At 42.4% G+C, this 13,854-nt stretch overlaps 1 protein-coding gene across 4 annotated transcripts in view; it reads left to right on the top strand.

Moving 5' to 3' along the window:
• Nucleotides 1–13,854, top strand: part of OSBP2 (oxysterol binding protein 2) — a 292,924-nt gene that overhangs the window by 164,448 nt on the left and 114,622 nt on the right. Inside the window, exon 1 of one of the 4 annotated variants that reach the window (XM_043967587.1) lies at nt 9,088–9,321. The exons of 2 other annotated variants lie outside the window; for them this stretch is intronic. In XM_043967587.1, the coding sequence (XP_043823522.1) occupies nt 9,243–9,321 (79 nt within the window). In that variant the 5' untranslated portion in view covers nt 9,088–9,242. Of the gene's footprint in view, nt 1–9,087; nt 9,322–13,854 lie in introns of those variants that run through there. One more of the 4 variants, XM_043967590.1, reaches the window with a different exon arrangement.

The following is a 13,854-nucleotide window of genomic DNA, read 5'->3' as shown; positions in this document are numbered from 1 at the left end:
CCTCTGAAGCTTGGGACAGTGTAGCTTGTAAGTAGGGCCCCACTGTAAGAGGGAGTTAAAAGTCAAGTAAAAGATGGCAAGATGAGCAAGCAAAGAAAGCTGAGAACAGCAGAAAGTTTCTTTTAATGACAAGGAAGATCGAGGTGCACCCTCAGAAGATGATAGCAACCTCAGAGCCCCTACATCCAAAGCTTCCAAGAAAAATATTAATTGGTCTCAGGCCATGGAATCGCTCAAAAGGGACTTTGAAGAGAAAGTAGGAAAGATAGAAGGAAGATTTAGAGTGGTAGAGGAAAGAATGGAAAGAGAAATGAGAGCAATGCAGGAGAGTCATGAGAAAAAAGTCAATAGCTTGAAAAGCCAAATGGAAAAGGATATACAAAAGCTCTCTAAAGAAAACTGTTGCCTAAGAATTAGGATTGAACAAATAGAAGCTGGTGACTTTATGAGAAACCAAGACACAGTAAAGCAAATCCAAATGAATAAAAAAAAATAGAGGGCAATATGAAATATCTCCTTGGAAAAACAACTGACCTGGAAAATAGATCCAGGAGAGATAATTTGAAAGTCATCGGACTACCTGAAAACCATGATCAAAATAATAGTTTAGACAGCATCTTCCAAGGGATAGGGAAAATTGCCCTGATATTCTAGAAGCAGAAGGTAAAATAGAAATTGAAAGAATCCACCAATAACCTCCTGAAAGAGATCCCAAAAGGAAAACCTCCAGGAATATTATAACCAAATTCCAGAGCTCCCAGGTCAAGGAGAAAATATTACCAGCTGCTAGAAAAAAGGAATTCAAATACGGTGGAGCAACAATAAGGATAAAACAAGATCTAGCAGCATCTACATTAAAGGACTGGAGGGCATGGAATATGATATTCCAGAGGGCAAAGGAACTGGGACTACAGCCAAGAATCATGTACCCAGCAAAACTGAGTATATTCTTTCAGAGGAAAAAAAATGGGACTTCAATGAAAAAAGAGGAACTTTTAGGCATTTGTGATAAAAAGATCTGAACTAAATAGAAAATTTGACTTTCAAATACAAGACCCTAGAGAAGCATAAAAAGGCAAACAGGAACAAGAAATCATGAGGAATAGTGGAAGATTAAACTGTTTACATTTTTACATGGGAAGATAATACTTTGAATTCATAAGAACTTTCTCAGTATTGGGATAGCTGAAAGGAATACACTTAGAGGACACAGGTCTGAACTGAATATGAAGGGGTGATATCTGTAAAGCATTTATTTTTGGTTTATCCTTGTTCTTTGTGGGGCAAGCAGGGTGGGATGTCTTATGTCTGGGGCCGGATTTGGGCTCGGAGCCTCCTGGGTCTAGGGCTGGTGCTTTGTCCATTGTGCCACCTAGCTAACCCATGATGACATCTTTAAAATAGGGTTGAGTGATAGGAGGAATGTACTGGGGGAGGGGGAAGGGGAGAGGTGAACTGGGGAGAGGTAGCTCACATGAAGGAAACAAGAAAAAAGCTTATGGAGGGGAGGAAAAGAGGGGGAAGGAGTCGGGGAGTGAGTGAACCTTACTATCATCAGAATTGGCTCAAAGAGGGAATAATATATATACTCAAGTGGGTGTAGTAATATATTTTTGCCCTGAGGGAAAGTGGGAGGGGAAAGAGATATGGTGGGGGCCGGGGGAGAAGAGGGAAAGTAGGGAAGGGCAGATTGGGGGAAGGATCAGTAAAAAGCAAAACACTTTGGAGGAAGGTGAAGATGTTCTGTATAACTGCACAAGTATGACTTATATTGAATTGATTGCTTTCATAGGGAGGGTTGAGGAGGGAGGAAGAAAAATTTAGAACACAGAATTAGCTCAGAGGCCTTAATCTCATTAGAGTGGGCTCAAGGAGGGAATAACATACACACCCAATTGGGAGGAGTAATCTGTTTAACCCTACAGGAAAGTAGGAGGGGCAGAGAATAAGGAGGGAAGGATAAAAGAAGGGAGGGCAGAGAGGAGGAGAAGGCAGAGGCAAAACACTTTTGAGGAGGAATAGGGTAAAAGAAGATAGAAAATAGAGTAAATATCATGGGAAGGGAATAGGATGGAGGGAAATAGTTATGATGATTGACTATAATGGCAAAATGTATGGTACCTACTTTGCTGGGCTATTGTGAAGAAAATTCTTTGTCAAGTTTAAGGCACTACATAAAAATTATGATGAACAGGATGCTATCAGAAAAACCTAGAAAGACCTACATGAACCAAAGCAGAGTGAAATGTACTGTATACAAAATAACAGCAATAGTGTAAGATGATCTGCTGGGAAGCACTTGGTTATTTTCAGCAAGGCAATGATCCATTATAATTCTGAAGGATTTATCAAGATTATAATCCTTCTACAGAGAAAGAACTGATGGTATCTGAAAACAGATTGAAACACTTTTTTTTTTGATAATTCCTTAATCTGAAGTTTTGTTTTTATTTGTTTTCTCTCACAACATGGATAATGTGGAGATGCTTTCCATGACTACTCATGTATAACTTATATTGAATTGCTTGAGTTCTGGGGAGGAGGGGAAGGGAGGGAGGAAGAGAAATTGGAACACAAAGTTTTAAAAAATTCATGTCAAAATTTGTTTTTACATGTAAGTTGAAAAATAAAATTCTAAACAGAAAAAAAAAAGATGGTAGTGATTTGACCTGCCTGGCACTTACTGCCTCCTGCACCTTCCTCTAGGTGCTTAACTCCTTCACCTAGGCTGGCTTGCTTTCCCTGGGGGTGGCACTCAGTTGGCAGTTGGTGGGGATGGTTTGTCCCTTCTCTGTAAGGGTTGTTTCCCTTGACTATGGCTATGGGGGCTGGGCTGGAAGTAGCACTAGAAGGTGCTGCCACTCCCAGGTGTCCCTCCTCTATCTTCTTGCTGGTGGCAGTTGGTCAGTCATTGTTGCTGCTGGTGGTGAGGAAGGTGGGCCCTTTCTAAACAATGACCTCTCCCCCTATATGATGCCTTCAGGGGCCTGGGTGGGGAGCAGGTCTGGTTGTTTGGGGGGCACTGGCACACTAAAGGCTCTTGGGTTCAGAGAATGAGGAGAGATAGTGGTCATGGTGGTACCAGGTGGTGGTTTGATCTGCCTGGAATGTTCCCTCTCCTGTCTCTCCCTTAAGAGGCCCTGGTGCTTCAGTTGGCTTGTCTGCTCCGTGAGTGGCAGTTGGTTGGCAGTTGGTAGGAATGACTGGTCTCTTCTCCACAGGAGTTGCTTCCCCAGATGGTGGCTATGAGGGCTAGGCTGCAAGCAGGGTCTGTTGGTTTGGGAGGTACAGTGCTATTGCCAGTGATCTTGGGTTGGGTGTCTGGAGTCTGAGGGGGCATGGCAATCAAGATGGTGGCAAGAGGACTAATCTGCTTGGCATGTGCTGCCTCCCACATCTTTTTCAAGGTGCCTGGCTTCTTAATCTGGGGTGGCTTGCCTGCTTTGGGGGTGACAGTTGACAGTTGGTGGGGTTGGCTGGTCCCCTTTGCCATAAAGGTTGTTTCCTTGGATGATGGTTGTAGGGACTAGACCCAGAACAGAGCTATTGGTCTGGGAAGGTGCTTCCACTTCTAGGACTTCCTCACCTATGTGTCTGCCAGTGGCAGTGGCCAGCAGTTATTGTTAGTGATGGTGAATATGGGCCTCTTCTCCACCATGACCTCTCCCCTCCATGATGGCTCCAGAGCCTGGGCTGGGAGCAGGATGCTCTCAACCTCTGGTTTGAATCCATTCAACATTTCTTGAGTATCCACTTTGGGCAAATTGTGTACTAGGTAGGTCAGGAGAGTGATACAAAGATGAATAAAGACTGGCTCTAATCAGCAGTCAGGGAACACACACGGACCCCTATCATTCATATACATACATATACGTACACATGTATAGTCTCGTTGGAGAGACAATTTGGATCTAGTTCTCGGGCATAGGCTGGCAGATAATAGGGCACTTATTGTAGCAAAACAAACAATGGACTGGGGGTCAGGAGTCTGCCTTGGACCTCATTTTCCTTCTCTGTCAAAGGAGAAGATTAAGCTAGATACCCCCACTGTGACAGCCCAGGAAACTGAATAGGACAGTGTCACTCTCCTGCCCATGACTGTGGGTAGTGTGAACTGTTCTTCAGGTCTCTGCAGCAAACCACAGAACTGAATTGGGCTCAGAACCAGACTCAGTGGTGAAATAAAACTGTCTCACATGTTTATAGCATTCAATTCAGCAAACATTTTTTTCTATTTTTAACATTTTACTTTTGCCTTTTGTTTTTATATCATTTTTTTAGCTTATCCTTCCTACCACCATCTTTGTTAAAAGGCTTAAAAAAAGAATCAAAAGCAATCTGCCATAATTCACCAACATATCAGCAATGTATGCAGTATTCTGTACTCGTAGTCCCTCACCTCTTCATTGAAGGGAGGGAGGTCCATTTTCCCAGCTTCTCTCTAGAACCATCTTTGTTCATTATAATTACACAGAACTGTTTCGTTGTCCTTTCTGTTTGCATTGTTGCAGAGTCACTACCTGTATTGTTTTCCTGTGTCTGTTTATATCACTTCATGTTAGTCTTCTCCACATTTCAGTTCTTCATATTTGTAATTTCTTATGGCTTAATTATCCATCACATTCCTGTTGTTTCCATTTGTTTAGTTAACTCCCAATCACAGCCAGTCCATAAACACTTAAGAGCCAATTGTGTACCAGGCACTGTGTTAAACGTTGGGCACACAAGGAAAGGCAAAAGCCAACCCTGCCCTCAAGGAGCTCCCAGGAGATAACACGTAAAAAGAAGCTGAAAAGAGGTGGGGAGGGCCCAGCAGAAATTCTGCAGCCGGGGAAGAATGATGGAGTACCTGTTCTGGGAGCCCTTCTTAAAGAAAGGGTGTGGGTCATAGATCAGCTGGAACAGGCCTCAGAGGCCTTCGAGTTCATCCACCTTGCTCTACAAAGGAAGGGACTGAAATACTGAGGGAAAGGTATTTGCCCAAGGTTTGAACCCGGCTCCCCTGAGTCTCATTCAATGGTCTTTCTGCTGGGCTACTTTGCCTCATCAGGCGTCTATTTCGTTTCCAGTTCTTTGCTACCACAAAAGTATTGTTACAATTATTTTTGTATATATGAGAACTTTGTTTTTGTCTTTGACCTCCTCAGGTATAGGGATTTGGGGATCAAAATTTAGAAGGACCTCTTTGTCACTTTTAAAACAATTCCATTCCCTTTGGTTTTTGTTTTTTTTTTTTTTTTTTAGTGAGGCAATTGGGGTTAAGTGACTTGCCCAGAGTCACACAGCTAGTAAGTGTTAAGTGTCTGAGGCCGGATCCGAACCCAGGTACTCCTGACTCCAGGGCCGGTGCTTTATCCACTGCGCCACCTAGCTGCCCCAAAACAATTCCATTCCCTTTGACCCAGCAATACCACTTTTGGGTCTTTTTCCCAAAGATCATGGAAAAGGGAAAAGGACCCACATGTACAAAAATATTTAGAGCTGCTCTTTATGTGGTGGCAAGGAATTGCAAGTTGAGGGGATGCCCATCCATTGGGGAATGGCTGGACAAGTTGTGGTATATGAATACAATGGAATACTATTGTGCTGTAAGAAACAATGAGCAGGAGGAGTTCAGAGAAACCTGGAGGGTCTTACGTGAGCTGATGATGAGTGAGATAAGCAGAACCAGAAGAACATTGTACACAGTATCATCAACACTGAGTGTTGATCTACTGTGATGGACTAGATTCTTCTCACCAATGCAATGGTACAGAAGAGTTCCAGGGAACTCATGATGGAAGAGGATCTCCAAATCCAAAAAAAAAAAAGAACTGCGGAGTATAGATGCTGAATGAACCATACTATTTCTTTTGTTTTTGGTGCTGTTGTTTTTCTATTTTGAGGTTTTTCCTCATTGCTCTGATTTTTCTCTTATAACATGACTAATGCAGAAATATGTTTAATATTATATATGTATATATATATATGTATATATATAAAACCTATATCAGATTACCTGATGTATAGGGGAGGGGGGAGGGAGGGGAGGGAGGGAGAAAAATCTGAAATTGGAAAGCTTGTATAAACAAAAGTTGAGAACTATCTGTACATGTACCTGGAAAAAAATACTTCATTAAAAAAAAACAATTCCAGATTGTTTTCCTGAATTGTTAAGCAAATTTTCAACTCCACCAACACTGTATTCATATCCCTGTCTTTCTAGAAGCCTTCCAGCATTGACTATTTCAATCTTTAATCCCCTTTTACCAATTGGCCAAGTATGAGGTGAAGCCTTAGAGTTGTTTTGATTTGAATTTACTCTTTTATTCATGATATTTTGTAGTCATCTGTAATTCTTCTTTTGAGAACTGTTTGCTCATATCCTTTACTTATTAATTTTAGAGTGGCTCTTGGCTTTATATATTTGTGTTAATTCCTTATAATTCTTAAGTATTAGAGCCTTATCAGATATTTTTAATAATCATTTTTATTTAAAGTTTTGAGCTCCAAGTTTTATCGCTGCTCTCCCTTCCTTCCCCACTTTCTGCACAGTAAGCAATCAGATATAGGTTATACATGTGCAATTACGTAAAACATTTCCATATTAGTCATTTTGTATAGGAAAACTTGAACAAAAGAAAAAATGAAAGAAAGTTTAAAAAATAGCATGCTTCAGTCTTTGTTCAACCAATATCATTTCTTTCTTTGGAGGTGGATAGTATGCTTCATCATTGGTCCTTTGGGATTGTCTTGCTGAGAATAGGCTAAGTCTTCATCGATCAATATTGCTGTCACTGTGCACAATGTTTTCTTGGTTCTGCTTGCTTCAATATACATCAGTTCATATAAGTCTTTCCAGGCCTTTTATCAGAGATTTTTTATAAGAGTTTTTTCTCAATTGACAGTTTCACTTCTCATATGAATTGTATTGAATTTGTGTGCAAGCTTTGCCATTAGGTATTTTATCTCCTGTGATCCCCTTTACATCATGTCTGGTTTAGAATCCTCCCCTGAGGGGCAGCTAGATGGCGCAGTGGTTAAAGCACCGGCCCTGGAGTCAGGAGGACCTGAGTTCAAATCCGGCCTCAGACACTTGACACTTACTGGCTGTGTGACCCTGGGCAAGTCAACCCCCATTGCCAAAAAAAAAAAAAAAAAAGAATCCTCCCCTGGCAGGAGTATAGAAGATGCTTCCTTCTACTCACCTCTTTTTTACGGTGTGATCTTTTATATTGAAGTTGAGTATCCATTGGGATAATACATGACATAAGATCCTGACCTAAGCTTTTTGTTTTGTTTTGTTTTGGGCCAAACTGCTTTCTAGTTTTCCCAGAAGTTTTTGTCACATAGGAAGTTCTTGCCCAAGTAGTATTCCTTTGTTTATTAAACCCTAAGTTATTCAGTTAAACAGTGTCTTATTCTTACTTAGAAAATGAGGCCCAGAGAAATCACTTGGCCAAAATCACACAGGTGGCAAAGTAGGATTTGAACCCAGATCCACCTGCTTAGAGTTGGATTCTCTGCATTATGTCAGGGAGTGTTTCACATAGAAGGTGCCACTTGATTCTTAAAGGCTATATTGTAACATTAGTTCACACATGTTGAATGCTTTATTGTTTAGTGTTTTGGTTTTGGTTTTGGTGAGGCAGTTGGGGTTAAGTGACTTGGCCAGGGTCACACAGCAAGGAAGTGTCAAGTGTCTGAGGCCAGATTTGAACTCAGGTCCTCCTGAATCCAGGGCCAGTGCTCTACCCACTGCACCACCTAGCTGCCCTGCTTTATTGTTTTTAGAGCTTTCCTCACAACCAGCACATTTTGTTGTCTTCATGTTACCAATGAAGAAGGTTCCCTTAGTTGCCTCCACCTCACAGCTTCCTCCACCAGGTATCTCAGTTATGTCCTTGATAAGGCCTCCCCTGATGTTCCTAACTTAGCTCTTTTCTTCTTGAGATTTCATTGCATTTACTTTCTCATGGACATAATGTCTTCTCTAGGGCTAGCAAAATGCTTGAAACATGGTAGGTACTTCAGAAATTTGTGTTGCATTAAGGTAAATTCTTCACACTTCCCAAATTTGCAAAGTTTTTTTAAAAATCCATTTAGGGGTGACCATGCAAAGACATCCTTTCAGATAAATAAACGCATTTTTGGCAGCTTCTCTTGTCCAGAGACTTTTCAATCTGGGCTTCACCGAAAGAAGAACTTTAGCCTGGCATTCCAAAGATCTGGGTTCTAGGTGTAGCTCTGCCACTGGTGTGCTGGGTGACTTGGGCCAAAGCTCTGGCACTCTCAGGACTCCCTCTTCCAAGTGAGGAAGCTAGACTTGCCCTCGAGGCATGGTCCCTTTCATCTCAGAAATTCTCTGACCCTCGATGTCCTCTTCCCTGCTGAACAGCTTTAGCAGCAGCTGGAGATCTGGTCTTTGCCTTTTGCCTGGCAGCCTCTTCTGGGACATTGCACAGGTGGTAGCAGGTGGCTACTCACAGGTATGGGAGCTCTGATTTGAACATCATTCTTTTCCTATCTTGGGCAGGAAGCTCCTAATTCCCAGCCTCACTCAACTCCGGGAATAGGAGAGGGCCATTCACATCTTGGCTTTTTTATCAGTCAAAGCCAAAGGTGGTTTGGGGAAATCACTCGGGCTTTCCCCTTAAAACTCACTGTTTCTCTGAACGGGAGCTCTGGGTTCCCTCTCTCCCCCCCTCTTCCTTCCTTCCCTCCCATCATCCCTTCCTCCTACATGCTCTAGGAATGTTCTCAACATGGCTGGGGGTTTTTTTAAAGATTTTTTTCTTAAAAGGATGCCCAGTATTCAGCATCCGTTGCCTGAGGTATGTCCTGCTTTGTTGTTATCTACTGTCAAATATTTATGTGTGTGTGACTGTTCATAGACATATCAAATATCTGTATGTATGTGTACTTTTCCCTCCCCTAGAGAAATTCTAGTCCTTTGGAACTTCTGGGGAAATCCTCCCTAGAACAGCGCTGGCTATTTCTTCCTCCTATGTGGTGAGGAAATCCCTCTGCATGGCACTGATGGAGTTAAGGCTTGACTTAGGCATTGAAGTGCGCACGGGTGCATGCTGGTAATCAGGTCGCCGGATGGATGCTGCGCCTGTCTCTGCATGTGGCAAGGATTAGTAATGTGCAATGTGGAGCTGTCCAAATGCCGATGCAGCATCCCAGAACCGACTGCTGACTAGGACCTAAGACCAGGAGCAATGTAGAGCCAAGCCCCCGTGAGCCATCGGGCTGTGGGGATGAAGGGTAGGGGCTGCTGGGAGACAGGATCCGTTCGCTCCTTCTGCAACTCGAGCTGCCTGAATAAATTTAAGAAGGGTTAGTGGCCTTGCCCCATTTTCTTATAGAAGGAGGCCTGTGCTCATCTCTAAGCCCACATTATCTTGCTGCTGTTTCTGTCATTGCATGATCACTTGGGCCTCTAACATCGGCAGACGGCAGTGTGGGGAGAGCATGGGTTTCCAGATTGCTGATGTACTGTGGCCATCCCAGCATGTGCTTTAAAAGACTGTCTTGAAATGCGGTGCATCTTCAAGAGTGGGCTGTAGTCAGAAGGGTATTTGCATTTAATCTCACTCAGAAAGAAGGAAAGAAAGAAATCAGAACGGTTTGAAAAGATGAGGGGGAAATTTTCCTACTAACCCATTCTTAGTCTCTGCATGCCAGCACAGCATGTTCCCAGAACTGTGAGCTGACAGCTCTTTACTGACAAGAGACAGCATCTTTTGTGATTCTTGCTGGCTTTTGTACAAGGGCAAGTCAGGTCAGGAGTGTTACCAGAAATAACCCCCGGGCTTTTTGTGTCAGTGTCAAATCCTGAGTCAGGTCAGGCCACAGATTTTTAATCTTGAATGGGGGGCAGGGGATGCATGTGCAGGTTCCCATTGGTACATGCTTCCCCTTGTACCATGTTTTTGTTGATAATGGTGTAAAAGAAAGGGGACAGATCTAGGAATCAGAGAGGATTTGAGCCCCAACCACGGCACCAGCCCTGTGCATGATCTTGGTTAAGTCACTTCCATTCTCCATATCAGTGTTTCTTTCCTTACTAAATAGGGTTGGGGGAGGGGAGATGCAGGAGAAATCTGAGTTGGCCCTTAGAAGTCATTGAGGCAACTCCCTTGTCCAGTCTATGAAGAACTTGGGGCTCAGGGAAGGAGCCACATCAGATAATGAAGAGTGTTGTGGGTCTTGATGGGGAGGCCCTGAAATGACACATCCAAGGTCACATGGGGAGAAAGCATCAAACCAGAGCCTCAGGCCTCTAAAGGCTGCTGGCAGGTACTTAGATAGAAAGCTAGACTGGGAATTAGGAAGACTCGAGTTCAAATTCCACCTCGGACAATTTGCCTAGCTCTGTGACCCTGGTCAAAACACCTGATGAGGCTAGGCCTCAGTTTCCTTATCCATAAAATGGGGATAATAATAGCACCTATCTCCCAAGCTTGTTGTGAGGATCAAATGAGATAACATATACAGAGTGCTTTGCAAACCCTAAAGAACCATATGAATGCTAGGGTTCCTCATTGTCATGTGTTGGTTTTTCTCAAGTCGTGCTCCCCCTCCCCCGCCCTGAGCCGGTCAATTTCCCTTCGCGTGCCCCAATAGAACTACAAACAACAGCGAAAGCTCATCTTCAGCAGGCCTCTTGTTTTAGTCTGTCCTGAACTCTTAGGGCTCATCTCCTTCCTCTACACCTCAGAAGCCCTGCATCAGATCTGCCATCTTATCACTGCGAGTTTACCCTCCAGAGGAGAGGATCGCACCCCATCCATGCCTTCTCATTCTGTGTGATTCTTGTCCATATCTCACCTTAAGTCACTGGGCTTTTTGGCATTGCTTGGGTCCCTGTACTTGAAGTGCCCAGGTGTTAGCTCCAGCTCTTAGTATGTGGGTGACTCATTTCCTTTGAGGCCTTATATTTCCTCAGTGATATCACTGATACCCCTTTTTGCTTGTAGACCATCACTGACAACATACTGCAGACCTTCTTGTGCTCATTCTGTTTCTCCTTGACCTTAGTGTCATCCTTAAACTTGATTTTTATGGAGACTGTGACATTTCAAGATTTGTAAGTATACTGCATCAATGAGCAAAGATTAGTGGTAAAAAGATGAGTTTTCATAGTGGGGACCACAACTTGAGATAATGAAAAGCACTAAGCAACTTCCCAAATCCAATCCAGTCCTCAGTCTTCCTCCAGCTTAATTTTAGGTCCAATCTACTGTTTCCCTGCAGTGCCTAGCCAGACATCTGTACTGGGGTACTTACTGAGCAGATTGAACATCACCCAGTATGGACAGGTGGCATCTTTCATCCATAACCTTTATCTGGTAGATTTTAAATCATAATGGATCTCATTGAAGAAGGCTTGTAATGTTCTGGGTCTTAATGCAATCACCTGTTTTGGCTTTCTTTGTATTCCCTGTGCCTGGCATAGAGTAAGCATTTAATAAAAACCTATTGATTGACTAGCATATCAACTGCAAACGGGCACATTTGGAGCACCTCACTGCCTATTGGGAACCTCCTTCCACGGTGCATTCTTTATGTTGTATCCCCAGTAGAAGTGAGCTTCTTGGGGGCAGGGATATCTCACTGCCCCCCCCACTTAATAGTATTTTATTTTTCCCAAATACATGTAAAGATCGTTTTCAGTGGATAAAGCACTGGCCTTGGATTCAGGAGGACCTGAGTTCAAATCCAGCCTCAGATACTTGACGCTTAACTAGCTGTGTGACCCTGAGCAAGTCACTTAACCCTCATTGCCCTGCCAAAAAATAAATAAATAAAATAAGATAAAGTTAGTTTTCAAAATTCATCTTTGTAAGATTTTGAGTTACACATTTTCTCCCTCTTTCCCTCCCCAAGACAGCAAGAAATCTGATACATTATACAGTACAATCATGTTAAACATATTTCAAAATTAATCATATTGTAAAAGAAAAATCAAAACTAAAGGGAAAAGCCGTGAGAAAGAAAAAAAAACCAAAAAGTGAAAATAGCATGTTTCCATCTGCATTCAGAATCCATAGTTCTTTCTCTGGATGTGGAAAACATTTTCCATCATAAGTCTTCTGGAATTGTCTTGGGTCATTGTATTGCTGAGAAGAGCTAAGTCATTCATAATTGTCATCAACACAATGTTGCTGTTACTGTGTAGTAAGTATGTCACTTTTGTATTTTGTAGATGACACTGGATAAGTGATCAGAGGGTTGGACTCAGAAAAACCAAGGATCAAGTCCTACCTCAGATACTTATTAGCTGAGGTAGATACTCTCTGAGCTTCTGTTTCCTCCTCTTCGAAGTGGGGAGAATTAGCACACCTACCTATCTCATAGATTTTTATAACGATCAAATGAGATAATGGATGTAAAAGCACTTTAAAAACTTAAAAGGAATGTAAAATGTCAGTAATTATTATTATTTTTTCATTCTCATTTTCATATTTGATAGAGTTCAGAGAGAAATGGTTCTAGGACAAGTTACTATAGAATCTCGGTTTCAGGTTACCAGCTCATAGTTTCTGTCTGCTTACTGAAAGTATCTTGAAATTCTAGCTCCCAGGAAGATCTGGCACGGAAAGAGGGATGTCCCTCAAGCACTTTTTACTACTCACCCATGGCTTTTGCTTCTTCAGCCAGGACTCTGTATTTGGAGAGGATTTCATGCCATGTAATATGGAGGTGATGAATATTTGTTATGGTGATATGGGTTTAAAATGTTGTTTTGAATTTTTCTAGCTCAGTTTTATGTCCAGGTAATTGTTGCTTGTTACTGCCATTTTCTCTTTTTTCTCATCTTTTTCAATGAGTTTTGACTTGTCCTAAGACAAGTCAGACAACTTGCTATTTTTGTCTCTTTTATTTACCATCCGCCTGACTGTTATTACAATTTGTAGTTGAATAAAAGTATCAGGATGTTCACTCATCTTCCACAGATTCACTAGTAGCATCTTCATTACAAGTCTGGTAGCATAAGTGACAGGAAAGATATTCCCACATGTTTTTTTGTTTTTGGGGTTTTTTTGCAGGACAATTTGGGGTTAAGTGACTTGCCCAGGGTCACACAGCTAGTAAGTGTCAAGTGTCTGAGGCCAGATTTGAACTCGGGTCCTCCTGACTCCAGGGTCGGTGCTCTATCCACTGTGCCACCTAGCTGCCCCTTCCCATGTGGTTTTGATCTCCTCTGCTAGGTTGAAAGCTGCCATTTCATGTAACTTGAAGATGGAGGATTGGTCTGGCAACGTTTATCACAAGTGCCATTCTTAAATTTTTTGAATCAGTGTTTTGTCTGGGTAGTTAGTTGTGTGACCCCAGTTCTGGCACAATTTCTTGAGGTCTCCAGGGTTATTTTGAGATTTCTATGTATGGTCTGTCCGTTAAGCTCATGCTGTATAACTCTAGTCACCAGGTAACATATTGCTAAATATTTTGCAATCACTAAATTTTTATAATCTCGGGGGATGTGTAGCACTGTTCCTGCCATTTCCTTGCATAATCTCCATTGGTTATTCAACTCAGGCTCCTTAAGGATAACTCTTCTTCCTTTTTCATTCCTTTTTTGTCACCGTATTATTGACTGAGTTCCTCTTAGTGTCACCCAGGGAGCGCCCTTTGATTTTCATTCTTGCATCTTAGCCATTTCATAGGCTTCATCTGGAGTTGAACTATTTTGGATCATATTAGAAAAGCCCAGTGATGTCTCCCTCCACCCTGGTCCAGGCCTTCTCTCACACAGTCTGCTCTGACCCTTGCTGCAGCCTCTAGCTTTTCCCCTGCAGTCACTTCCAGACCCCCTCTCTCCTTTCCTTTCTTCACTCAGTGACCTTTCCTCTTTGGAAACCCGCA

This window comes from Dromiciops gliroides, chromosome 1 (assembly GCF_019393635.1).
Source record: "Dromiciops gliroides isolate mDroGli1 chromosome 1, mDroGli1.pri, whole genome shotgun sequence".
NCBI lineage: Eukaryota > Metazoa > Chordata > Mammalia > Microbiotheria > Microbiotheriidae > Dromiciops > Dromiciops gliroides.
This window is presented reverse-complemented; position numbering and strand designations above follow the sequence as displayed.